This window comes from Limanda limanda, chromosome 13, assembly GCF_963576545.1.
Source record: "Limanda limanda chromosome 13, fLimLim1.1, whole genome shotgun sequence".
Taxonomy (NCBI): domain Eukaryota; kingdom Metazoa; phylum Chordata; class Actinopteri; order Pleuronectiformes; family Pleuronectidae; genus Limanda; species Limanda limanda.
The window spans coordinates 5,551,734-5,576,366 of NC_083648.1; the positions used below are offsets into that span (position 1 = coordinate 5,551,734).

Below are 24,633 nucleotides of genomic sequence, written 5' to 3' on the forward strand. Positions count from 1 at the left end.
AAAAACCCTTTTAACAGGTAAAAACACTTGGAAACCTTAGAGAGCTTCATGTGAGGATCTGTCTCCCAGGACGGAGAGAAGTGCAATAGATGTCAAGTGTAGAGGAAAATGAATGAATGAACTCTGCACACTTTACAAATCACTGATGAATGCAGATCGCTTGCTACGCTGATCACCATATCTACACAATTACCAATTTAATCTATGCTGTATGTATATAAATAAAGAAATATATGGAAACATGGAGTTTGTTTTAATGATGTTTTGTTGATGAAACATGAAATGACTCAATGGGTTCAAATTTGCTTTTAGTTGTGACAGGCTTTACAATGTCATAAACAACTTTGTACAAATGAAGAAAAAACTGCGAGACTTTTATTCTGAAACACCTATACACACGACGGGAGGCGGAGAGGGTCAAAGTGCGTCTTCCGCGTTGCTCAGACAGCAACAGACGAGTTTCTCCTTCAGATCCTCGACTCCAGAGAAGGTGAAGTTCACACATCTCTTAACTTGCTGCTTCAGTTATTCGTCTCTGAGCAGATTCAACCGATGTAGCAGATGTGTAGCGGGTAGTGGCAGTTGTGTTTGCTGGCTCACTCCTGCCGTTAAGAAGAAAACTGTTCCGGCTTTATCAGTGACCTTTAACCCTGATAAGCTTCAGTTTTGACCCTTGTGGATGCTGGAGACGAAGTCACATGTGAATCATCCCCTCAGAGTTTGATTTGTGTTCATCGAAGCTTCTGATTTCACGAATGTTCGCTTTTGTTTTGGTTTGTTTGACAGAAGCCTCCAGGGTGATGGTGTGATGTCAGCTGACGCCCCCTTCCTGCCCCTGATGAGCTGCTGACTGTCATCACCTTCATCACCTCCATCCTCCTCCTCATCATCATGCCCCCAGGAGACAACCCTCACCTGCTGCTCGGCAGGATCCGCTTCCTGAACCGCTGCATCGAGAGCTTCCGGAGGAGCGAGCCGGTGCCGGAGTGTCTGTGCTACGTGCCCCGAGAGGTGTGCTACAAGATCTGCAAGTCGGCCGCCTGTGGAGCCGCCTCAGGGGCGTCTGGTGGCGGGGCCGTGGCCGGTAAGACCCTGGTCCCGGTCTTTGAGAGTCCCCATCAGGTCCCGCACAGCAAGAGGGCGTGCAAGTACAACATCGAGCCCAAGAAGGGGACGTGTATCCGGACCACAGGGGAAGAGTACTGCAACAGCCAGGGCCTGTGGGTCAAACTCAGCAAGGTACCAACCGGCCTGGTTCCAGTCACACCATCATCACCACACTCTGGATTTAATGCTACACAACAATCACAGCGTAACACATAACAACATAAACACATAACCCCCTCCTCCTATAAACATAACACACATCTGTGGATGTAAAATATGGAATAAATACAGAATAAAATGAAATACAGTAAAAACTTGTACAAATAGAATAGGATGTGCAGTAAAATACACTGAAATACAAAAAGAGTCGGTGGTAGTTATTGCTTTGAGTTAATTTCCTTATGTAACAGTTCATATTACTACACAATAAAATACTACCTTACAAGTAAAACCCTGCTTTGTAAGTGATACTAAGATATAGGCAGGGGCGTTTCTAGGATTGAAAGAAAGGGGGGGCTTAGCCCATAAGGATGTTGAATGTTTGCACGCGCAGGGCGCGCCAATTTTGGCTCATTTGGGGCTGCAGATATCCATTGTTTCAGACAGTTCATAGATTGGTTAGATTGAATCTTCTTATATCCATCTGGTCAATGAATTGGATGATATACCGGTACAATAGCGTTATGAGGGACACTATGACATTTAGTTTTCAATAGCATTAACTGATTATAAACAACAACATTCTATAGGCACTGATATTATTGTTTTAAAATACGAGAGATAGATACTAATGCAAAGAATAGAGAGCTGTCGATAGTTATTTCCTGCATTTCAAATTTGCTCGTTCACACTCTTGCTCACTGGAGACATTTTCTAACAAAATAGCTAGCTAGCTAGCTTAGTGTTAACATAGCTCATTACAATATTCCCTTTCATTTGCCTCAAGTAAACCTAAATTTAAGCATGTAACAATCGTTAAAAACTACAGATAGCCACATTCTGTAACTACCTGTACCTACAATTTCACTCCGTGCATCATTTACCATGAGCTGAACTCCTTGGCTGTAATCCTGCTGTCGTGATGAGAGACGTTACTTGGCAGTAGTGATGTGTCGTTCGTGAACGATTCGTTCATTTTGAACGAGAACCAAGTCGGTAAAATGATCCGAACTTCCCATCACTACTTGGCAGAGTGAGAAAGCCAGCGCAGCAGCGATATAGATTCCCAAGTTCCTAGTGCCCGGTCTTTTATTGTTAAATATGATGAGAGGCTTGTTTTTGGATTGTAATTTGAACGGGGAGAAAATTTACAGGGCTTCCCCCCTTAGAGGGCTTCAGCCCCCCTAAAACAGGCCTAACGATGCCCCTGGATATAGGTCTGTTTCTGTAAGTATTTTTAGGAGAACGTCTGGTAAATCCTGCAATTTATAAAGCCCCATGTCTTCTGATTGTTCATTATATATATATTACATTATTATTAATGTTGGGGGTGAAACGCATGTTGACATATTGATCCATCTGTGTTTCCAGGAGCAGCTGGAGGAGCAGCGTCCAGGTCAGGAGTTGGAGGAAGGCTGGATCATGGTGTGTAAACACACGGAGGGAGGCGACAGGCTGGTGCCGGTGGAGTCACCGGAGACCGTCAGCAGGCAGCAGCAGCTCCTCGGCTACGACCACAAGCCCTGCAACCGCTGGGAGCAGGTGGTGGATGTGGAGAACGCCCTCTACATCGGAGCCAAGCCCAAAATCGCTGAATGCGACAACGCTGCCGTCCAGAAGTTAAGGTGACACAGTTTGTGTGAAGTCAAATGAAAGTGTGGAGACCTGTTGGGAGGTTTTTCTACAGCAGCAGGTTGTGATGTGTTTCCCTCGAATCCTCCAGGTATGTCCCTCCCACCTGGACATATGAATGTGACGAGGACCTGGTGCACTACTTCTACGACCACATAGGGAAGGAGGATGAGAACCTGGGGAGTGTGAAGCAGTGTGTGACCAGCATCGATGTCTCTTCAGGCTCGGTTAGTCACGAATGGGAGGCTGGCTTTTTTGTTTTCTTATTTTACACCTTTTCTACTTGTTGTGCAATAATGCTTTAAAAGTGAAACCATAAAATGGTGTGCCTTTCGGCATTTAATAAATGTGGTTATCAAAATAAAATATAAATATTTAAAATATAAATATTTAAAATATTAATATTAAATCATAACTTTAATTGGTTATCTCGGGGCACCACCCTTCAAGGGAAGGGAACAGATAGCCAATTTATTGATTGAGTCTCATAAAAGTACTAACTACAAATTTGGAACTCTGATTAACAATTAAATTAATAACTATATAATCAAATTTACCATCTAGATAGTTAGCTAAGTTGAAGGATATGCAGTTCTTGACAGTGTAGAGCAGTGGTTCTTAACCTTATTGGAGGTACTGAACCCTGCAAGCTTCATCAGTGCATTCACCGAACCCTTCGTAATTGGACAAATAAAATATTATTTCTTCAAAACATAGGTATATATTTTGTTAGTGCACAAAATTAACCATGTATCAGGTGCACACAAAATCACTGTGTTCAAAGAACAAAACCAACAAACAGGAATTTCACACAAAAACATAACTAATATAATAAATAATATTTATTTCAAATCAATGCGACTTTTGCTGTTGCCTTACAGATACAGCGTCAGAAATGCCCGGCTTCACCTTGGCAAGTGCGACTCTTATATCATTTTCCCAACAGAGTCTGTTCCTGTTCTTAATTTTCATGTCTACCATCCCCGAAAAGCATCGCTCGCAAAAATAAGTTGTAACAAACTGTGTGAGTATCTCAAGGGTCACCTAAACGTTGAGAGCGTTGTTGTTCTGAAGAGTTGCTGTTGAAGCTGGCTCTGCTGAATGACGTACAATCATAACAGCCACAAGTCGACTTCTGAGTGCACCAAGTTCCCTGCAGCACAGATATCAAAGCTAAGCAATGTGGCGTGATCAGCTGCAGCCAATGACAGCCAAGCGGAGGGGGACTTCACGAATAATACGAGTGGGCTGAATTTCTTTTGTGTAACTAATTTTTACTAAGCAACAAAATATTTGTAATCTGACACGGCGAAGAAAAATTGTCTGCAGCCAATTTTTTGACGGCCGACAAAAACGGCCAGATATTGCCAGTGTGAACCGGGCTATACTGTGTGTGTCTTGACCCCTGCCAAACCCCCGAGAGTGACTCACCGAACCCCTGGGGTTCGATCGAACCCAGGTTAAGAACCACTGGTGTAGAGGGTGGCAAAATTCACTTATGCAACATTAATGAAAGAACAATTGTGAAAGAAAAACATTTATTATGAATATAATAAAGTATAAAAACACAAATTACTAAACCAAGGGGTGTATGTGAGTGTGTATGTTGTTGTGCAATAATGGTTAGGAGTGATACCATAAGCTGGTTTGCCTTTAGGCGTTCAATAAATTTGGTTATCAAATTAAAATATAAAACATTAATATTTAAAATATTAATATTAAATCATAACTTTAGTTTGTTTAAGTTCTCGCGGGGCACCACCCTTCACAGAAGGGAAACGATAGCCAATTTATTGATTAAGATCAGTCTCATTTAGTTCTAGTTCACTTTGAAATCTACTATTAAAGAATATATAATGAACAGTTAAGGTTTATAGAGTTCTTGACAGTGTAACGGTTGGCAAAATTCACTTATGCAACATTAATGACAGGACAAGTTTAAAAGAAAACATTTATTACGGACATAATAAAGTATCAAAACACAAGTTACTAACAATATGTGCTAACTAACAAAGATGTGTGTGTGAGTGTGTGTGTGTGTGTGAGAGGCTCTCAAAATGGTGGCTAACAAAGAGAGTCACACCTTCCTGTGGTCTTTTAAGATGGTCTCTAAGATAGCAACCCCCCCCCCTCTCCTTCTGGTGGGGGGCTGTAGTTAAGTAGATGAAGAGATATGCGGTGTCTGTGAAAATGCTAATCAGATAATGGCAGTCTGTGTAGGGCCTAGCTTACATTAACTTTGATTAACTTGTAACCACAATAACACAACACATCAATCAAACTTATAAACACCACACAGAATCAAATAAACAATCTTGCTTAGTCTAGTAAAATGTTTAAGCCCAGTATGTTACCAGTCCTTGGAAGGGAGAAAGTTGCTGTGCAGTTCGCTGTTCGTCCTGGCTTTGTGTGAAGTCTCTGGTTGGTCGTAAGGTTTCTGCTTTCGGGGTTCTGTTGAACTGTGGCTCAGGTGCTGGTTAGAAGTTCTGACCTACAGGACACAGAGTCGCTGCAAGGAGTTTGGAAGAGCTTAAAGGGCGAGGAGGTTTCCTTGAGAAGGTGGGCTGGAAGTTGCACCTTTGCGCTCCTCCCGTAGAGTTGGATGCGAAGAGAAGATGCCAGGCAGGAGCAGTCAGGCCCCCGCTAGGCGATGCAGGAGAGGAGAGGCTGGACAACCTGCTCCTTTGGAGAGTTGAGGAGAAAAGAGAGAATTGGGGGAGCCCTCTCCTTATATTGGGCTGATGAACATCAGGTCATGTGGCCAGAGTGACCAATTGGCACCTGATCCTGGTAGCACTTTGCACCTATATGTGAAGTTGCTGAAACAAAGGGGACATGCAGCGCTCTGGGAGCCGGAGTTTCTTGGCCTCCCAAGAACAAAGAAAACACGTTGCACCCTGGGAGATTGAGTTTGGGAGGCTTGGTCCAGCACATGTGGCCATGTGGTTTCAGCTTTTGTCCACACACGTAGACACACGTAGGCCGAGAAGGAAGCCTTTAGTTTCATAAAACGTGTTTCCCAACAGTGTGTATGTAAGTCAGAGTGCTTCCCAAAATGGTGGCTTACCAAAAGGATTACACCTTTCCCCCCCTATTGGAACGTTTACGACATGTAGCGGGGGTCTGAGCTAATGAGGTGAGGAGATATGCGTGTGTCTGTGTGGATGCTAAGTTAGACAAAGAGTGTAGACTGAAATGCAAAGAAAGACTCTGAAGAGCATTACAAACTAACCTTACTTTCGAATATCAACCAAAAATATCACAACACATATCAAACTCATAAACATCACGTAGGATCGAATAAACAGTCTTGCTTAGCCTAGTATCATTGTTGAGCCCAGTTGTGTTACCCGTCCGTTGTGGGGAAAAGGAAGTTGCAGTTCTGTGAAGTCGTCTGTCTGGTCTTGTGGTTTCTGCCTTAGCGGTTCTGTTGAGCTGTGCAGCTCAGATGCTGGTTGGAGTTTTCCTGCAGGACATCGAGTCGCTGCTCAGAGTTTGGTAGAGCTTGAAGTGCGAGGAGGTTTCCTCAGTGAGATGAGCTGGAAGCTGCACCGTTGCGCTCCTCACGTTGGATGGGAAGAGAAGATGTGAGCTGGCGCAGCCAGGGTTCTCCCCTCGGTGTTGCAGGAAGAGAGGCTGGCAGCCTTCCTCCTTGGAAGGGTAGTGGAAAAAAAGAAAGAATCGGGGGAGACCTGGCCTTATATAGGTCATCGGGCCAGAGTGACCAATTGGAGTAGACCATGTCCCAACATACTTAAGACAAAGTTCTTAGAATAAATCAAAGTGTATTAAAGTCATAGCCTGTTGGTCTCAGGCAGCTGTCAATCAAAAACCAAACTGATCAGAAACCCCCTGGTATGTGTTGATAGGAGGATCCCAGTGGAGGAGTGAGTGGTCTGACTGATGGCGACACGGAAACGTACTGGGAGAGCGACGACAATCAGGGACAACACTGGATCCGGCTGCACATGAAGAGAGGCACTGTGGTAAAGTAAGAAGCCGCTGAGCAACAAAACACATTCAAACTAACTTTGGTGTTTTAAAGTTGTTAATTATAATCCAAACCCTGAGCTGGCTGTATTTACACATCACAGTTACACGTATGTCTGCTGTCAATCTTGCTTTGCCAAGTGAAGCATCTCATTTCTGTGTTTCTTCACTTATCTCTCCAGTAAGCTGATATTGACCGTGGACTCCACAGACGACAACTGCATGCCCAAGAGGGTCACGGTGTTCGGAGGAGAGGGAGACAACTTGAAGAAAATGAGTGATGTCACCATAGACGAGTGAGACTTTAAAAAAAAAATTTTTCACTAAAAGCTCCTTGGGTCTCGCAGCTCATGCGTCAGTAGATATGATACTTTCAGGTGTTTTCAAACCTCTGCTCTGACTCTGCCTCTAGTAACCTGATAGGAGAAGTGTGTGTACTGGAAGACATGACATCCCACCTGCCTGTCATTGAAATTCGAATTGAGGAATGTAAAGGTAATGCATCTTTTATGTTTGACCATATTTAGGCAGATACTTCCTTTTGATTTTAACACTTTTAATCTGTCTTTCTCAACCTTTTGCTTCTGAAGATGAGGGAGCATACGTCAGGATCAGAGGCTTAAAGATCAAGTTGTCGTGTGAGAGGGACTTGGGTCTGAACGCTGACGTTTTCCAGTCCTCTAACCTGGTGCGCTACCCCCGCCTGCAGGGCACCGAGCCTGACGTCCTGTACCGCAGAGCGCTAGTCATCCAGAGGTAGGTCCACCTTCATCATATTGCCAGTGTTTTAACACTCTTAGTAAATATCTTGGAGTTAAGTATTTGCCGCTGGTTTTATGTGCAGTTCATGTCCAGATGGATTTAGAAAAATAATATATTTTTTATTTTCAATCAACCAATTCTTGGTTAAATCCACCCCTTGTTACTTAAATCTCAGAAATACAAATCAAACAACCTTATCTGATCGATAATAAGCAACAAGCAAATCTCTAAGTTAGTTGTGATTGTCTCTGTCTCACTCTGCAGGTTCATCTGCCTCCTGGACAGTGTGCTCCCACACGTGGTGCCAGCTTGGGCCTACAGCATGGGAACCTTTAACCAGATCAAAGTGAGTTAATATAAAAGAGCAGCAATAATCCCCCAAACAGCTGTTCTTTTCCACCAGATTTATAATCCATACACAGAGAGGTTTTGACCTGGGTGGCCTTTATTAAATGACTGTGAAACAACAGTTTGAAATGGATGTGAAATGAAAGTTCTTTGGAACAGCGTGTGTCTTCTCTGTCGCCCTCTAGAGTATAAAGCAGTTCCTGCTGCTGTCAAAGCGCCGCTCAGCTCTCATCACTCAGTACCTGAAGGACTCTGAGACCAGTAAACCAAACTCCATGCCCCAACTCTACATCAACAGACGTCTGGCCATGGAGCACAAAGGCAACCCGTCTCTGGACCCCACCTCCAAGAGTGCTGTGTTCATTCAGGTAACAACTAGACTCAGACACTGTTGACCTGAAAAGTGAAACTTAATATTTTACTCATAAACACTGAGACGGATGAATATAAATAAGTGTTTGGTGCAATGGATAACTTCCATCACGTTGTTTATTCATTTAAATGTCTGTGTGATGAAATAACACCGTTATTATAATTTTTTCCCTTGCAGGTGTATGAAGGCCTCAAGCCATCTGAAAATGTTGAGAAGATCTTGGATTATAGGTTTGCATTTGTCACTATCACTTCAGATTTTTATTTTCTGAGAATGTCTGTTAGTTGAGAAAAATCTAAATCTTCCATCTTTCCTGTTGTATCTGTCAGGTGGTCGGCTTGCTACGACCAGTGGTGGGAGTGTAAGTTCATCGCAGAGGGACTCATTGACCAGGGAGGTGGATTTCGGGACAGCCTGGCCGACATGTCCGAGGAGCTCTGCCCGAGCTCAGCCGAGTGTCCGATGCCTCTGCCATTCTTCTGCCGCACATCCAACCAGGTGATCGCCGCTGCCTGAACACTGTCAGGATTCAGACTGGATTTTGCTTACTTCTTAAAGTTTCCTTTGCTGCTCCCTCAGGGCACCTTAGAAGCCAAAGATTATTACGTCCCCAACCCATCCTGTAAAGAGTTCCACAAGTACGAGTGGATCGGTCAGCTCATGGGAGCTGCCCTCAGAGGAAAGGATTACTTGGTGAGTGATGCTCACTCTCCACCTACTCCAGGTTGTTTGCATTGGACTCATATGGAGACTTGATTGTCCTTACTTCGTTGTGTGTGATCCTGCAGGTCTTGGCTCTGCCTGGGCTGGTGTGGAAGCAGCTGACTGGGGAAGCCATCACCTGGACTAAAGATTTCCCTGCTGTAGACTCTGTTCTGGTGAGGACATGGAAATTATTCACAGCTACTTGTCATTCAATCAATCAACCCTGTGTGTCAGCAGAATAGATTACCTTTTACATTTCTGTGAATTTTTATTGTGTTTCATTGTCTAATGTTGAGCCCGGTCCCATCCGGACCGGACAGCGTGTTCGTAGATTCGAGGTTCAAATGGGAAAGGTTAATAATTTAGACAAGTTCCATGTTCAAAAGTTTCACAGTAATAAGTTTATTGTATAAGAACAATAGTTACAGAGAGTCTCTGGGGTTCTTCCTGACACGTCACCAGGTTCTCTGGATCATGTCCAGAAGAAGCGCGCACACTCATCCTAAGTCCACAGTATTTATAAAGACACAGGGTGTAACACAGAGGCGGTTCTGTCTTTGAGGGAAGTCAGCTATTGGCCAGATGTATACTGTTCCCTCAAAGTGCAGTTTTTTGCAAGCATATCACTCGTAAGGGAAAATCCAATCGACCAGGTGTCCCACTACTGTGGCCTTGGCAAACAGGGAGTCTGCCACAGCGAAGAGACACAACAGATTAGACCTAGAGGAGGATTTCATATCTTTTTCTCACCAGGTTTCATGAAGCACCTCATTGTATTAGTTCTGGCACGTCCTCTCTCTTTCCTGAGCATCCGTGCTTTCATTATTTCAAATCTCAAGATGAATTTCCATCACACACTTTTCTCCGAATTGTATTTTGCAGTCAGATTGACACTTAGATTGACACCTGCTCATGTGCATGGTTACCAGTTGGTTGCTATGTCTGGTTCCTGTTTCGTTGCTCTTTCTGTGGTTGTGCCCTGTGTCTGAGTCAAAAAGATAGACATTATTCTAAGAAACAAACAACCCAGCATGAGCTTTATCTGATATTATTCATAGGATATAGGTAAAACATAGTCATAAGATAAAGAACAAAACATAGATATCTCAACACTTACTAAGGCACCAACCTGCTGCACCCTCCTACTTGTTGAGTTATTGCCTGTCGTAGCCTATATTCGCAAGAGAAAATCTGTTTCCGAACTGCGTTGCTAATTCCACAGCTTGAAGCTACGCGGAGCAGCTGCTAGCTTCCCCCCAGCTAGCTTCCCCCCCAGCTTCCACACACAGTCAGCAGGGACTCCCGATACTAACTACGACCCAGTGTTTGCTTCTAACCTGGCGGTATTTGAGAAACAGTGTCATGATAGCCGTGGAATTAATGTCGTGCAGCGGGTTTTTGCCCTGTTACCACCGCAGTTAGCATGGTGGCTAGCACATTAGCGCCGTTATGACAGGGCGTTTTAACCATATGTGACCGTACACACATGCCGTCAGTGCTCCAACCAGCCACCGTCAGCCGGACAACTCCGCTGGTTTAACACACTTGTCACATTAATCATAGTTGTGTTGGGTTTATTGTGATACAGGGAATAAACAGGAAGTTTGAGGTCCGGAAATGATGTCGTTCCGAAAATGCTGTCGTTAGCGGACCAATCACAGCCAAGGAAATAACCACGGATAGTTAGAAAAATCAGAGGTGCACGAAAAGCTCTCCAAGGTGCTCGAAGTGGGCGTTTCTCTGTCCGTTTCTGTCCATGTCAGCCAAAACGGAGAAGCATATATCAGCCTTCAGTTCTCTCCCTTTTTGGAATGATCTTTGACCTGTTAATGGATGGGTATAGAAGGAATTTTCTTTAGCAGGCTTCTTCAACTTTAGGTACGGAACATGCCCTTATCTAGTCAGAGGCCCTATGTGTGACGTCATATCATCTGTAGTTTTGGGGGTAAACATCTCCCCTACAAGAATCCTTGTCGGGCGTCGGCAAGGCAGACTTTCACTATTGGTGTGTGATTTCTCCGGGTATACCATGGTGCCCGTCCTGACCCGTGAAACTTCTGTGTAATAAACCTTTTTATACAAACAAGAACGAGGTCCGCTGAGATTCCTTCATCAACATCAACTTCAACAACAACATCGACATCTCGGCTGAATAGAATATACCATACTTTCTCAAGGTAAATATGTTTGTGTGTGTGTGTGCTCAGGTTAACTTGCTGGAGGCCATTGAGAACATGGACCAAGCAACGTTTGAGTTCAGGTTTGGGGAGGAGCTGGTGTACTCCACCCTGCAGAGCGATGGCCAGATGGTGGATCTCATCCCTGGTGGCAGTAACGTGGTAGTGCGCTACGAGGACCGCAACGAGTTCGTCCGCCTGGTGCAGAAAGCTCGGCTGGACGAGAGCAAAATGCAGGTCAGACTTCAGTATGGTGACACTTGGTCCTTAAATACAATGCAACTTGGAATGTGGTTAGACTTAGTTTATCATGTGTGGTGCAGATTGCAGCCATGCAGGCGGGGCTGCTGAAGGTGGTTCCTCAGGCGGTGCTGGACCTGCTCACCTGGCAGGAGACAGAAAAGAAAGTGTGTGGAGACCCAGAGATCAGTGTGGAAGCCTTGAGACGACACAGTGAGTGTCCAGATGTTTCATTTAATCACACATCTGTAGGGATGTCCGTCGACTTAAGTAACCCAACAATTGAGTTAACACGAGCCTTTTTCTGACGGTGATGAATCCATGTGACTTTTGGGAACATGGCGAAATGGCAACGACAAGGTTTAATCACACAAGATGTTCAGGTCTCTGCATCATTGTTATAATACCAGAGTGTTGTTTCCATCTCCACCAGCACGATATGAAGACCTGGAACAAAGTGACGGTCGGGTGCTGTACTTGTGGGAAGCGCTGACAAACTTTACCAATGGTCAGTTCATTGTGTATTTGTTGACTGAGTATCTGAATCACTGTGGAGATGAGGACGATGAACTATGTTTTTTCATATTTTGTTTCCTCAGAGGATCGCAGCAGGTTTTTGAGGTTTGTAACTGGTAGAAGTCGTCTTCCAGCGCCCATATACGTCATTGCTGAAAATCAGGGGTGAGCACTCATACATCCCAAAACACAAACTATACAGAATTCTGTTCATAAAATTTGTCATGGATCATTATGCTTTGAGTATATGTATTTTTAACTGTTTGCTGTTTCCTGATTCAGCTCTGAAACGACAGATGCACTTCCAAAGTCCTCCACATGTTCCTCCACCTTTTATTTACCCAACTATCCCAGGTATAATAATGTGCACTGTTGTGTTTACGATGTACCAGTCTCTGTTATCTTTAAACTTTACATTAATATGACACTGAGACATTATGAAGTGCATAACTGTCTGATAACTTCTGTCCTGCAGTGCAAAGGTTTGTGAGGAGAAGCTGCGTTACGCTGCGTACAACTGTGTGGCCATCGACACAGACGTGAACTCCTGGGAAGAGTGATCTCTGCTGCTCCACTGAATCAATCAATCAATCAATCAAATTTTATTTGTATAGCCCATATTCACAAATCACAATTTGTCTCATAGGGCTTTAACATGGTGTGACATCCTCTGTCCCCTACGGAAGAGGATTAGGGCCACTGTGGAAAAAACTTTAATCTCAGAATTCTGACTTTAAAGTCAGCTCAGATTAAAGTCAGAATTCTGAGATTAAAGTCAGATTCTGAGTTTAAAGTCAGAATTCTGAGATTAAAGATTTTTCCATAGTGGCCCTAATCCTCTTCCACTGTCCTTAACCCTCAACAACAGCCAGGAAAAACTACTAAAAACCCTTTTAACAGGTAAAAACACTTGGAAACCTCAGAGAGCCTCATGTGAGGATCTGTCTCCCAGGACGGAGAGAAGTGCAATAGATGTCAAGTGTAGAGGAAAATGAATGAATGAACTGTGCACACTTTACAAATCACTGATGAATGCAGATCGCTTGCTACGCTGATCACCATATCTACACAATTACCAATTTAATCTATGCTGTATATAAATAAAGAAATATATGGAAACATGGAGTTTGTTTTAATGATGTTTTGTTGATGAAACATGAAATGACTCAATGTGGTCAAATTTGCTTGTACAAGTTGTGACAGGCTTTACAATGTCACAAACGACTTTGTACAAATGAAGAAAAAACAACTGCGAGACTTTTATTCTGAAACACACACACACACACACACACGACGGGAGGCGGAGAGGGTCAAACAGCGTCTTCCGCGTTGTGAGATCAGTGAGAAACATCCAAACAGCGACAGACGAGTTTCTCCTTCAGATCCTCGACTCCAGAGAAGGTGAAGTTCACATGTGACCTGATCCATCACGTCACTGAGAGTCTGAGCTCAGGAGCTGGGTCAGTCATTCTCCTCTGAGCAGATTCAACGTGTTCAGCTGGCAGTTGTGTTAGCTAGCAGGCTAACACCTTAGCCACCATGCTAACGCTAGCTGGCTCACTCCTGTCGTTAAGAAGGGAACTTTTCCGGCTTTATCAGTGACCTTTAACCCTTGATAAGCTTCAGTTTTGACCCTTGTGGATTCTGGAGACGAAGTCACATGTGAATCATCCCCTCAGAGTTTGATTTGCGTTCATCGAAGCTTCTGATTTCACGAATGTTCGCTTTTGTTTTGGTTTGTTTGACAGAAGCGTCCAGGGTGATGGTGTGATGTCAGCTGACGCCCCCTTCCTGCCCCTGCTGAGCTGCTGACTGTCATCACCTTCATCACCTCCATCCTCCTCCTCCTCATCATCATCATGCCCCCAGGAGACAACCCTCACCTGCTGCTCGGCAGGATCCGCTTCTTGAACCGCTGCATCGAGAGCTTCCGGAGGAGCGAGCCGGTGCCGGAGTGTCTGTGCTACGTGCCCCGGGAGGTGTGCTACAAGATCTGCAAGGACTCGTCGGCCGCCTCCGGAGCCGCCTCCGGAGCGTCCGGTGGGGGGGCCGTGGCCGGTAAGACCCTGGTCCCGGTCTTTGAGAGTCCCCATCAGGTCCCGCACAGCAAGAGGACGTGCAAGTACAACATCGAGCCCAAGAAGGGGACGTGTATCCGGACCACAGGGGAAGAGTACTGCAACAGCCAGGGCCTGTGGGTCAAACTCAGCAAGGTACCAACCGGCCCGGTTCCAGTCACACCATCATCACCACACTCTGGATTTAATGCTGCACAACAATCACAGCATAACACATAATAACAACACAAACACATAACCTCCTCCCCCTTTAATCATAACACACATCTGTAGATATCAAATAGAGTATACAATGAAATACAGTAAAATCTAGTACAAATAGAATAGGATGTGCAGTGCTTAAAATACAATGAAAGTCAGTGGTAGTTATGGCTTTGCGATCATTTCCTTAGGTAAGAGTTCTATTACTACTAGGGCTGGGCAAGTTAACTCGTTTCAATGTTAACTCAAGTGATGAGTTAACTCGATTAATTATTTTATCTCGCATTCACTCAGGTTTGATTATTTATTGTTTTATTGTGAAAGTCAGGCTTTTATTTTGTGAAAGTCTGTTGCTGACTGCTGCAGAACAGGAAAAAAGAAAATAATGCTGCAGAACAGGAAAAAAGAAAATAATTGGCGGATAAATAATCGAGTTAACTCATCACTTGAGTTAACTCGATTAAAACGAGTTAACTTGCCCAGCCCTAATTACTACACAATAAAATACTACATTACAAGTAAATCCCTGCTCTGTAAATTATACGTAGATATAGGTCTATTTCTGTAAGTGTTTTTAGGAGAACGTCTGGTAAATGCTGCAATTTATGAAGCCCCATGTCTTCTGATTGTTCATTATATATATATATTACATTATTATTAGTGCTGCCAGTTAAACGCGTTATTAACAGCGTTAACGCAAACCCATTTTAACGCCGTCAATTTTTTTAACGCAAGATTAATGCAGAGCTGCAGCTTCAGTATCTGTGTTCGCCTCCAGTCTGACCTGCTCTCGCTTTTTGTTTTAATATTTCGCCAACTAAAATATATATTTTTAAGCTATTGTAGCGTCCCCACTTACACAAGACATGGAACTTCTTCGTGGTTTAGTAACTTTTATTATCTTCTACAAACATGTGCACTTCTCGCTCTTACTCCGTCACTCGCACACATCAACAACCCTTCACTTCCTCATTGACCCCCGATCCCCAACAAAACCAGCCAATGAGGGTGTCAGGCCCTCACTGGTCCTATTCCTATTGGTCCAAAGAGTCACATGTCCCAGCCCGACCCCTTCACTGACCCTCAGGATATCAGAACGCTCTTTCAACACAGTGTTTTACTGAACATACGTCAAAACCAAACATAAACATAAACCCAGTCCGTTACACTATTAGGCTGCAGCTATATGGTTTTATTTATTTAAAAATAGGGTACTTCTTATTTCATACATTTTCCACAAATATGGGGAGGACTCAAATAGCCCTACAAAGTTCTGTGTTTCATTTATTTCAAAGTAGGCCGACACTTGCCTGTGTATTTTGTTTGTTTGTTATTTTGTTGCTTGTCTGTTTGAGTAGCTAGCTGAAAGCAAAGAAGTAGTAGGCTTACCTTTTTATTGGTAACCTGACTGTTATGGTTCATCGTTTCTGAAATAAGAGGCCTGACTGCTATGTTCACAGCAAACTTGAAAAAAATAAAATATTAAGCCATGGTTTAACTGCACTATAGGCTGAGTCATTGTTTAACATTTGCAAAAAGCAAGCCAATCCACTTTTCCATGTTGATAAGAGCATTAAAACGAAAAGAAAGTATGGAAAAAAAATAAAATGAAGGGACATTTAGAATAGATACAAATTTGCGATTAATTGCGATTAAATATTTTAATCGTGATTAAATATTTTAATCGTGATCAAATATTTTAATCGTTTCACTGCACTAATTATTATTAATGTCGGGGGTGAATGTTGACATATTGATCCATCTGTGTTTCCAGGAGCAGCTGGAGGAGCAGCGTCCAGGTCAGGAGTTGGAGGAAGGCTGGATCATGGTGTGTAAACACACCGAGGGGGGCGACAGGCTGGTGCCGGTGGAGTCACCGGAGACCGTCAGCAGGCAGCAGCAGCTCCTCGGCTACGACCACAAGCCCTGCAACCGCTGGGAGCAGGTGGTGGATGTGGAGAACGCCCTCTACATCGGAGCCAAGCCCAAAATCGCTGAGTGCGACAACGCCGCCGTCCAGAAGTTAAGGTGAGACAGTTTGTGTCAAGTAGAATGAAAGTGTGGAGACCTGTTGGGAGGTTTTTCTACAGCAGCAGGTTGTGATGTCTTTCCCTCGAATCCTCCAGGTATGTCCCTCCCACCTGGACATATGAATGTGACGAGGACCTGGTGCACTACTTCTACGACCACATAGGGAAGGAGGATGAGAACCTGGGGAGTGTGAAGCAGTGTGTGACCAGCATCGATGTCTCTTCATGCTCGGTTAGTCTCAAATGGGCGGCTGGCTTCTTTCTTTTCTTTGGATTGAAATGTTGCAGCTGTTCACATTTTTCAAGACACAGTTCTTAGAATACATCAAAGTGTATTAAAGTCATAGCCTGTTGGTCTCAGACATCTGTCAATCACAATGTTTCACACACAAACATCTTATTAAACTGATCAGAAACCCCCTGGTATGTGTTGATAGGAGGATCCCAGTGGAGGAGTGAGCTGTCTGACTGATGGCGACACGGAAACGTACTGGGAGAGCGACGGCGTGCAGGGACAACACTGGATCCGGCTGCACATGAAGAGAGGCACTGTGGTAAAGTAAGAAACGCTGAGCAACAAAACACATTCGAACCAACTTCAGTGTTTTAATGTGAATTATTGTCCAAAACTCGAGCTGGCTGGATTTACACAACACAGTTACACATCTGACGATCTTGCTTTGCCAAGTGAAGCATCTCATTTCTGTGTTTATTCACTTCTCTCTCCAGTAAGCTGATATTGACCGTGGACTCCACAGACGACAACTACATGCCCAAGAGGGTCACGGTGTTCGGAGGAGAGGGAGACAACTTAAAGAAAATGAGTGATGTCACCATAGACGAGTGAGACTTTGAAAAAAAATTCATTTTCACTAAAAGCTCCTTGGGTCTCGCAGCTCATGCTTCAGTAGATATGTTACTTTCAGGTGTTTTCAAACCTCTGCTCTGTCTCTTCCTCTAGTAACCTGATAGGAGAAGTGTGTGTACTGGAAGACATGACATCCCACCTGCCTGTCATTGAAATTCGAATTGAGGAATGTAGAGGTAATGCATTTTTTATGTTTGTACATATTTAGGCCGATACTTCCTTTGATTTAACACTTTTAATCTGTCTTTCTCAACCTTTTGCTCCTGAAGACGAGGGAATAGACGTCCGGATCCGAAGCTTGAAGATCAAGTCGTCGTGTGAGAGGGACTTGGGTCTGAACGCTGATGTTTTCCAGTCCTCTAACCTGGTGCGCTACCCCCGCCTGCAAGGCACCGAGCCTGACGTCCTGTACCGCAGAGCGCTAGTCATCCAGAGGTAGGTCCACCTTCATCATATTGCCAGTGCATGCAAGGCTCAGATCACGTCCATGGTTCTAGAAATGTTATACATTTTTTAATTCAAGCAACAAGCAAATCTCTAAGTTAGTTGTGATTGTCTCTGTCTCTCTCTGCAGGTTCATCTGCCTCCTGGACAGTGTGCTCCCACACGTGGTGCCAGCTTGGGACTACAGCATGGGAACCTTTAACCAGATTAAAGTGAGTTAATATAAAAGAGCAGCAATAATCCCCCAAACAGCTGTTCTTTTCCACCAGATAAAGTCAAAGTAGAACCTAATGCCTTCTTCTCCATATATAGTTCTCAGTATTCAATGGAACCAAATCATGTTCCTTCAGTTTGGATTTTTAAGCCTGTGTCTTCTCTGTCGCCCTCTAGAGTATAAAGCAGTTCCTGCTGCTGTCAAAGCGCCGCTCAGCTCTCATCACTCAGTGCCTGAAGGACTCTGAGACCAGTAAACCAAACTTCATGCCCCGACTCTACATCAACAGACGTCTGGCCATGGAGCACAAAGACAACCCGTCTCTGGACCCCACCTCCAAGAGTGCTGTGTTCATTCAGGTAACAACTAGACCAGGGGTGGGCAAACTTTTTGACTCGCGGGCCACAATGGGTTCCAAAATTTGACAGAGGGGCCGGGCCAGGAACAGATGGATGGAGTGTTTTTTGTGAACTAATATAAATTACATGGAAAAATCATTACATGAAAGGATTTCGCCTTTACCAAGTAGCAAAGCAATTATTTGCAAGGCCATTTAACAAAAACCCGCCTTCAGAAAAACGCTTGCTAGCCTTTGCTATTTCGAATGCCCCCCAAAAAACTTGCCTTGGTAGATGACTCTTTAATCGCAGTTTGTCTGTGAAAAAAATGTTGCTTAGTCTGCAAATTAGTCGCCAACCTCTGAGCTGCAGCCACCCGTTCTTGCGTTGACTGCTTGCTAGCGTAGTTAGCATGCTTCGTAGCAAAGTGATGACTGATGTTGTACTCCATGAAAACTGCGACAGTTTCTCGGCATATCAGGCATACAGCCTTCGATTGGACTTCAGTGAAAAAGTATTTTGTTGTCGACTCCGTGTTAAACACTCGGCACTCATTGTCCACTTTTCGTTTCCTTGATCCTCTCATTTTACAGAAGGACTCACAGGACAAAGGGGAAAAAGTGACGGTAGATCATGTGCCCTTTCGAGCCCTATACACCACACTCCCGGGCAAATTTAATTTAGCTGACGCTTTTATCCAAAGCGACTTACAATAAGTGCATTCAACCCCGAGGGAACAAACCCAGAACAACAAGAATCAAGAAAGTACGATTTCTTCAAAAAATAAAGCAAAACTACAAAGTTCTATAAGTACGTGCCATTAAAGCGCTACGAAATTGTTAGTTTTCTTTTTAATTTGGACAAGTTCGGCGGGCCGGATTAAAAAGCCTGCGGGCCGTACTTTTCCCATGTCTGAACTAGACTCAGACACTGTTGACCTGAAAAGTGAAACTTAATATTTTACTCATAAACACTGAGAGGGATCAATATAAATAAGTGTTTGGTGCAATGGATAATTTCCATCACGTTGTTTATTCATTTAAATGTCTGTGTGATGTAATAACACTGTTATTATCATTTTTTTCCCTTGCAGGTGTATGAAGGCCTCAAGCCATCGGACAAATTTGAGAAGATCTTGGATTATAGGTTTGCATTTGTAGATCCCTGCAGATTTTTCTTTTCTGAGAATGTCTTTTAGTTGAGAAAAATGTAAATCTTCAATCTTTTCTGTTTTTTTGTAGGTGGCCGGCTCGCTACGACCAGTGGTGGGAGTGTAAGTTCATCGCAGAGGGAATCATTGACCAGGGAGGTGGATTTCGGGACAGCCTGGCCGACATGTCCGAGGAGCTCTGCCCGAGCTCAGCTGAGTGTCCGATGCCTCTGCCATTCTTCTGCCGCACATCCAACCAGGTGATCGTCGCTGCCTGCACACTGTCAGGATTCAGAATGGATGTGGCGTCTTTCTTAAACTTTCCTTTGCTGCTTCCTCAGGGCGCCTTAGAAGCCAAAGATTATTACGTCCCCAACCCATCCTGTAAAGAGTTCCACAAGTACGAGTGGATCGGTCAGCTCATGGGAGCTGCCCTCAGAGGAAAGGATTTCTTGGTGAGTGATGCTCACTCTCCACCTACTCCAGGTTGTTTGCATTGGACTCATATGGAGACTTGATTGTCCTTACTCCGTTGTGTGTGATCCTGCAGGTCTTGGCTCTGCCTGGGCTGGTGTGGAAGCAGCTGACTGGGGAAACCATCACCTGGACTAAAGATTTCCCTGCTGTAGATTCTGTTCTGGTGAGGACATGGACATTATTTACATCTGCTTGTCATTCAATCAATCAATCAACCCTGTGTGTCAGCAGAATAGATTACATTTGATATTTCTGTAAATTTTCATTGTCCTACTAAGGCACTAACCAGCTGCACCCTCCTATTTGTTGAGTTGTTGTCTCAAGGTAAATATGTGTGTATGTGTGTTCAGGTTAACTTGCTGGAGGCCATTGAGAACATGGACCAAGCAACGTTTGAGTTCAGGTTTGGGGAGGAGCTGGTGTACACCACCCTTCAGAGCGACGGCCAGATGGTGGATCTCATCCCTGGTGGCAGTAACGTGGTAGTGCGCTATGAGGACCGCAGCGAGTTCGTCCGCCTGGTGCAGAAAGCTCGGCTGGACGAGAGCAAAAAGCAGGTCAGACTTCAGTATGGTGACACCTTGTCTTCCAGTATAATGCAACTTAGTTACTGAAAATTGTGCCTGATGATAATCACGTGTGGTGCAGATTGCAGCCATGCAGGCGGGGCTGCTGAAGGTGGTTCCTCAGGCGGTGCTGGACCTGCTCACCTGGCAGGAGGCGGAAAAGAAAGTGTGTGGAGACCCAGAGATCAGTGTGGAAGCCTTGAGACGACTCAGTGAGTGTCCAGATGTTTCATTTAATCACACATCTGTAGGGATGTCTGTCTGTTTGACTGGTTGACTGAAGTCACCCAACAATTGAGTTGAAATGCCAACAACAAAGTTTAATCACACAAGATGTTCAGGTCTCTGCATCATTGTTATAATACCAGAGTGTGGTTTCCATCTCCACCAGCACGATATGAAGACCTGGAACAAAGTGACGGTCGGGTGCAGTACTTGTGGGAAGCGCTGACAAACTTTACCAATGGTCAGTTCATTGTGTATTTGCTGACTCATCACAGTAGTGAGTATCTGCATCACTGTGGAGATGAGGACGATGAACTATGTGTGACTGACTGTGTTTTCATATTTTGTTTCCTCAGAGGATCGCAGCAGGTTTCTGAGGTTTGTAACTGGTAGAAGTCGTCTTCCTGCGCCGATCTACGTCTTTCCTGACAAGCAGGGGTGAGCACTCGTACAACTCAAAACACTCAAACGTATGATGGAACATTATGCTTTGAGTTTATGTATTTTTAACTGTTTTCTGTTTCCTGATTCAGCTCTGAAACGACAGATGCACTTCCACAGTCCTCCACATGTTCCTCCACTCTTTATTTACCCAACTATCCCAGGTATAACAATGTGTACTGCTGTGTTTATGATGTACCAGTCTTAAACTTTACATTAATATGACACTGAGACATTATGAAGTGGTTAACTGTCTGATAACTTCTGTCCTGCAGTGCAAAGGTTTGTGAGGAGAAGTTGCGTTACGCTGCGTACAACTGTGTGGCCATCGACACAGACATGAGCCCCTGGGAAGAGTGATATCTGCTGCTCCACTGAATGAACTCTGCTCACTCTACAAATCACTGATGAATGCAGATCGCTTGCTACGCTGATCCCCGTATCTACACAATTGCCAATTTATCTATGTATATAATAAAGAAATATATGGAAACATGGAGTTTGTTCTAATGATGTTTTGTTAATGAAACATGAAATGACTGGATGTGTTCAAATTTGCTTTTACAAGTTGTGACGGGTTTGACAATGTCAGTGGAACATTATGTAAAAACATTGAAATATTTTAGTTTCTTTGGGTGAAATGCACAAAATAAAACAAGCAGCAAATAAAGAGAAAATCTGCATTTTTAAGAGCTCAGTAATAATACAGAATCATTAACATTGTTAATTATGAAAGGGCAGAATCATGAATGAATTGTCAACCTTAATAATAATCAATCATAAAAATATTAAAGGTGAGGTTCATCCTTGATTTAGAAAACGTTAGTAAGCCAAAGAGGAAAATTAGATTCTTCATTTTATAAATGGAGAACCTTTTTATGGATGTAGATTTATATGTAAGTACATAAATATGCGTAGCTAGATATCTTTACATATAAATGAATAGGACCTAATTTGTTGTAAAATTTACATTGAGCAAAAGGTACATCATATCATAAATGTTTATTAAAGAAAGTAGATTTCTCTTTACAAAAACGATGCTACTTTATCATAATAAAAAGGGAAATGTAGCCAAAGATATTAATATTTCTACATGGTGTACATAAGTACTTCATGGGTAGTATTTTTTTTAATATAGATAGATCTATGAGTAGCTATTTAAATGCGAAATACAATAACTGCTACTGAAAATATATCAACTAATAAAAAAAAAAAAAACATTCCTTCAATGTGTTTAAGACACAAAATACGAAACAAACATACGAATAACATGAAATTAAAAGTCATAATGTTAAATCTTATTTATTTAAAAACCACCACGTTGTTACCAAACCTCGTTCACAAAATAAAACAAGCAGCAAATAAAGAGAAAATCTGCATTTTTAAGAGCTCAGTAATAATACAGAATCATTAACATTGTTAATTATGAAAGGGAAGAATCATGAATGAAATGTCACCCTGAATAATATTCAATCATAAAAACATTAAAGGTGAGGTTCATCCTTGATTTAGAAAACGTTAGTAAGCCAAAGAGTATAAATTAGATTCTTCATTTTATAGATGGAGAACCTTTTTATAGATGTAGATTTATATGTAAGTACATAAATATGCGTAGCTAGATATCTTGACATATGAATGAATAGGACGTAATTTGTTGTAAAATTTACATTGGGCAAAAGGTAAATCATATCATAAATGTTTATTAAAGAAAATAGATTTGTCTTTACAAAAACGATGCTACTTTATCATAATAAAAAGGGAAATGTAGCCAAAGATATTAATATTTCTACATGGTGTACATAAGTACTTCATGGGTAGTATTTTTTTTAATATAGATAGATCTATGAGTAGCTATTTAAATGCGAAATACAATAACTACTACTGAAAATATATCAACTAATAAAAAAAAAAAAAAAAGCATTCCTTCAATGTGTTTAAGACACAAAATACGAAACAAACATACGAATAACATGAAATTAAAAGTCATAATGTTAAATCTTATTTATTTAAAAACCACCACGTTGTTACCAAACCTCGTTCACAAAATAAAACAAGCAGCAAATAAAGAGAAAATCTGCATTTTTAAGAGCTCAGTAATAATACAGAATCATTAACATTGTTAATTATGAAAGGGCAGAATCATGAATGAATTGTCACCCTGAATAATATTCAATCATAAAAACATTAAAGGTGAGGTTCATCCTTGATTTAGAAAACATTAGTAAGCCAAAGAGTATAAATTAGATTCTTCATTTAATAGATGGAGAACCTTTTTATAGATGTAGATTTATATGTAAGTACATAAATATGCGTAGCTAGATATCTTTACATATGAATGAATAGAACCTAATTTGTTGTAAAATTTACATTGAGCAGAAGGTAAATCATATCATAAATGTTTATTAAAGAAAATAGATTTGTCTTTACAAAAACGATGCTACTTTATCATAATAAAAAGGGAAATGTAGCCAAAGATATTAATATTTCTACATGGTGTACATAAGTACTTCGTGGGTAGTATTTTTTTTAATATAGATAGATCTATGAGTAGCTATTTAAATGCGAAATACAATACTGCTAATGAAAATATATCAACTAATAAAAAAAAATAAAAAACAATACTTCAATGTGTTAGATAGATAGATAGATGGATAGATTACTTTATTCATCCCCGAAGGAAAATTAAGTCGTCATAGCAGCAGGTATATTTGAATACAATAAAATACAATACAATAGAATAAAATAAAAAATATTGAGGTTGAAAGAATAAAAACAGAATAAGAACAGAGAAGATAAATAGGTAGATAAGGTGCAGTGGCAAGATGATGGTAATAGTACTGATGATATGATGGTAATGTTATTGTTAGACATTATATTAAAAAAGTACAGTATATATAGTATATAATATAACATAATATATATTTATATATGATATTAATTATACCAATATAATAGCAGTATATAGTAATAATGGCAGCAACAGTATATATAATAATAATAGTAAATATAATAATAATAATCATAACATGTACACATGTATAAATATGTGTATATAGACTTATATATACAAAGAATAAACAGAGAGTATGATATAATATGATATGATGATTTATTCCACCCCCACACCTCTAGGATGTCTTAAATTAACACATTATATCATATCATATTATATTATACTGCATTACATTGCATATTGCATTATGACACTGTTTACTGTTTTGCATTTAGCATTCCACTTATTACTTCACTTCTTATATTTTTTATATATTTTTATTCAGAAATGTTTATCTCAAAATAAATGTTACTTTGTATAAATATTGGTAAAAAGTGAGTAAATAAGAAGTAAACAGTGAGTAAATATATACTGGTTTCCCATTTTTCATTGCTCTCTTATGCATGTTGTATTTATTGCGTTTTTATGTTTCTATGTTCATTGTTGGCACCAATAACCAGAGCAAATTCCTTGTATGTGTGAACGTACCTTGGCAATAAAATAGTTTTGATTCTGATACTGATTCTGATGATATATAGTAGAGGTATAAATATAAGTATTTGACTATACAATAGATAATATATATACTATGAGACACAA

At 41.8% G+C, this 24,633-nt stretch overlaps 2 protein-coding genes across 3 annotated transcripts; both read left to right on the top strand.

Moving 5' to 3' along the window:
- Positions 1–432: 432 nt before the first annotated feature.
- On the top strand, positions 433–13,134 carry LOC133017944 (E3 ubiquitin-protein ligase HECTD3-like). Its single transcript, XM_061084207.1, has 20 exons — positions 433–490; positions 787–1,239; positions 2,638–2,891; positions 2,990–3,125; positions 6,768–6,889; positions 7,071–7,184; positions 7,301–7,383; positions 7,479–7,644; positions 7,915–7,996; positions 8,184–8,366; positions 8,549–8,601; positions 8,701–8,869; positions 8,951–9,064; positions 9,160–9,249; positions 11,284–11,490; positions 11,577–11,706; positions 11,927–12,001; positions 12,093–12,174; positions 12,292–12,363; positions 12,485–13,134. Exons 2-20 carry the CDS (start codon positions 892–894, stop codon positions 12,567–12,569), a joined length of 2,565 nt encoding a protein of 854 aa, XP_060940190.1. The 5' UTR covers positions 433–490; positions 787–891; the 3' UTR covers positions 12,570–13,134.
- Positions 13,135–13,339: 205 nt separating this feature from the next.
- hectd3 (HECT domain containing 3) lies at positions 13,340–21,538 on the top strand. Of its 2 annotated transcripts, none has more exons than XM_061084206.1 (20): positions 13,340–13,469; positions 13,758–14,222; positions 16,063–16,316; positions 16,415–16,550; positions 16,756–16,877; positions 17,048–17,161; positions 17,280–17,362; positions 17,456–17,621; positions 17,761–17,842; positions 18,021–18,203; positions 19,276–19,328; positions 19,424–19,592; positions 19,674–19,787; positions 19,883–19,972; positions 20,160–20,366; positions 20,458–20,587; positions 20,767–20,841; positions 20,957–21,038; positions 21,134–21,205; positions 21,317–21,538. In XM_061084206.1, exons 2-20 carry the CDS (start codon positions 13,869–13,871, stop codon positions 21,399–21,401), a joined length of 2,571 nt encoding a protein of 856 aa, XP_060940189.1. In that variant the 5' UTR covers positions 13,340–13,469; positions 13,758–13,868; the 3' UTR covers positions 21,402–21,538. The 2 variants fall into 2 exon arrangements, with proteins under 2 accessions (XP_060940189.1, XP_060940188.1); XM_061084205.1 differs by having other exon boundaries at positions 13,340–13,410.
- Positions 21,539–24,633: the final 3,095 nt, after the last annotated feature.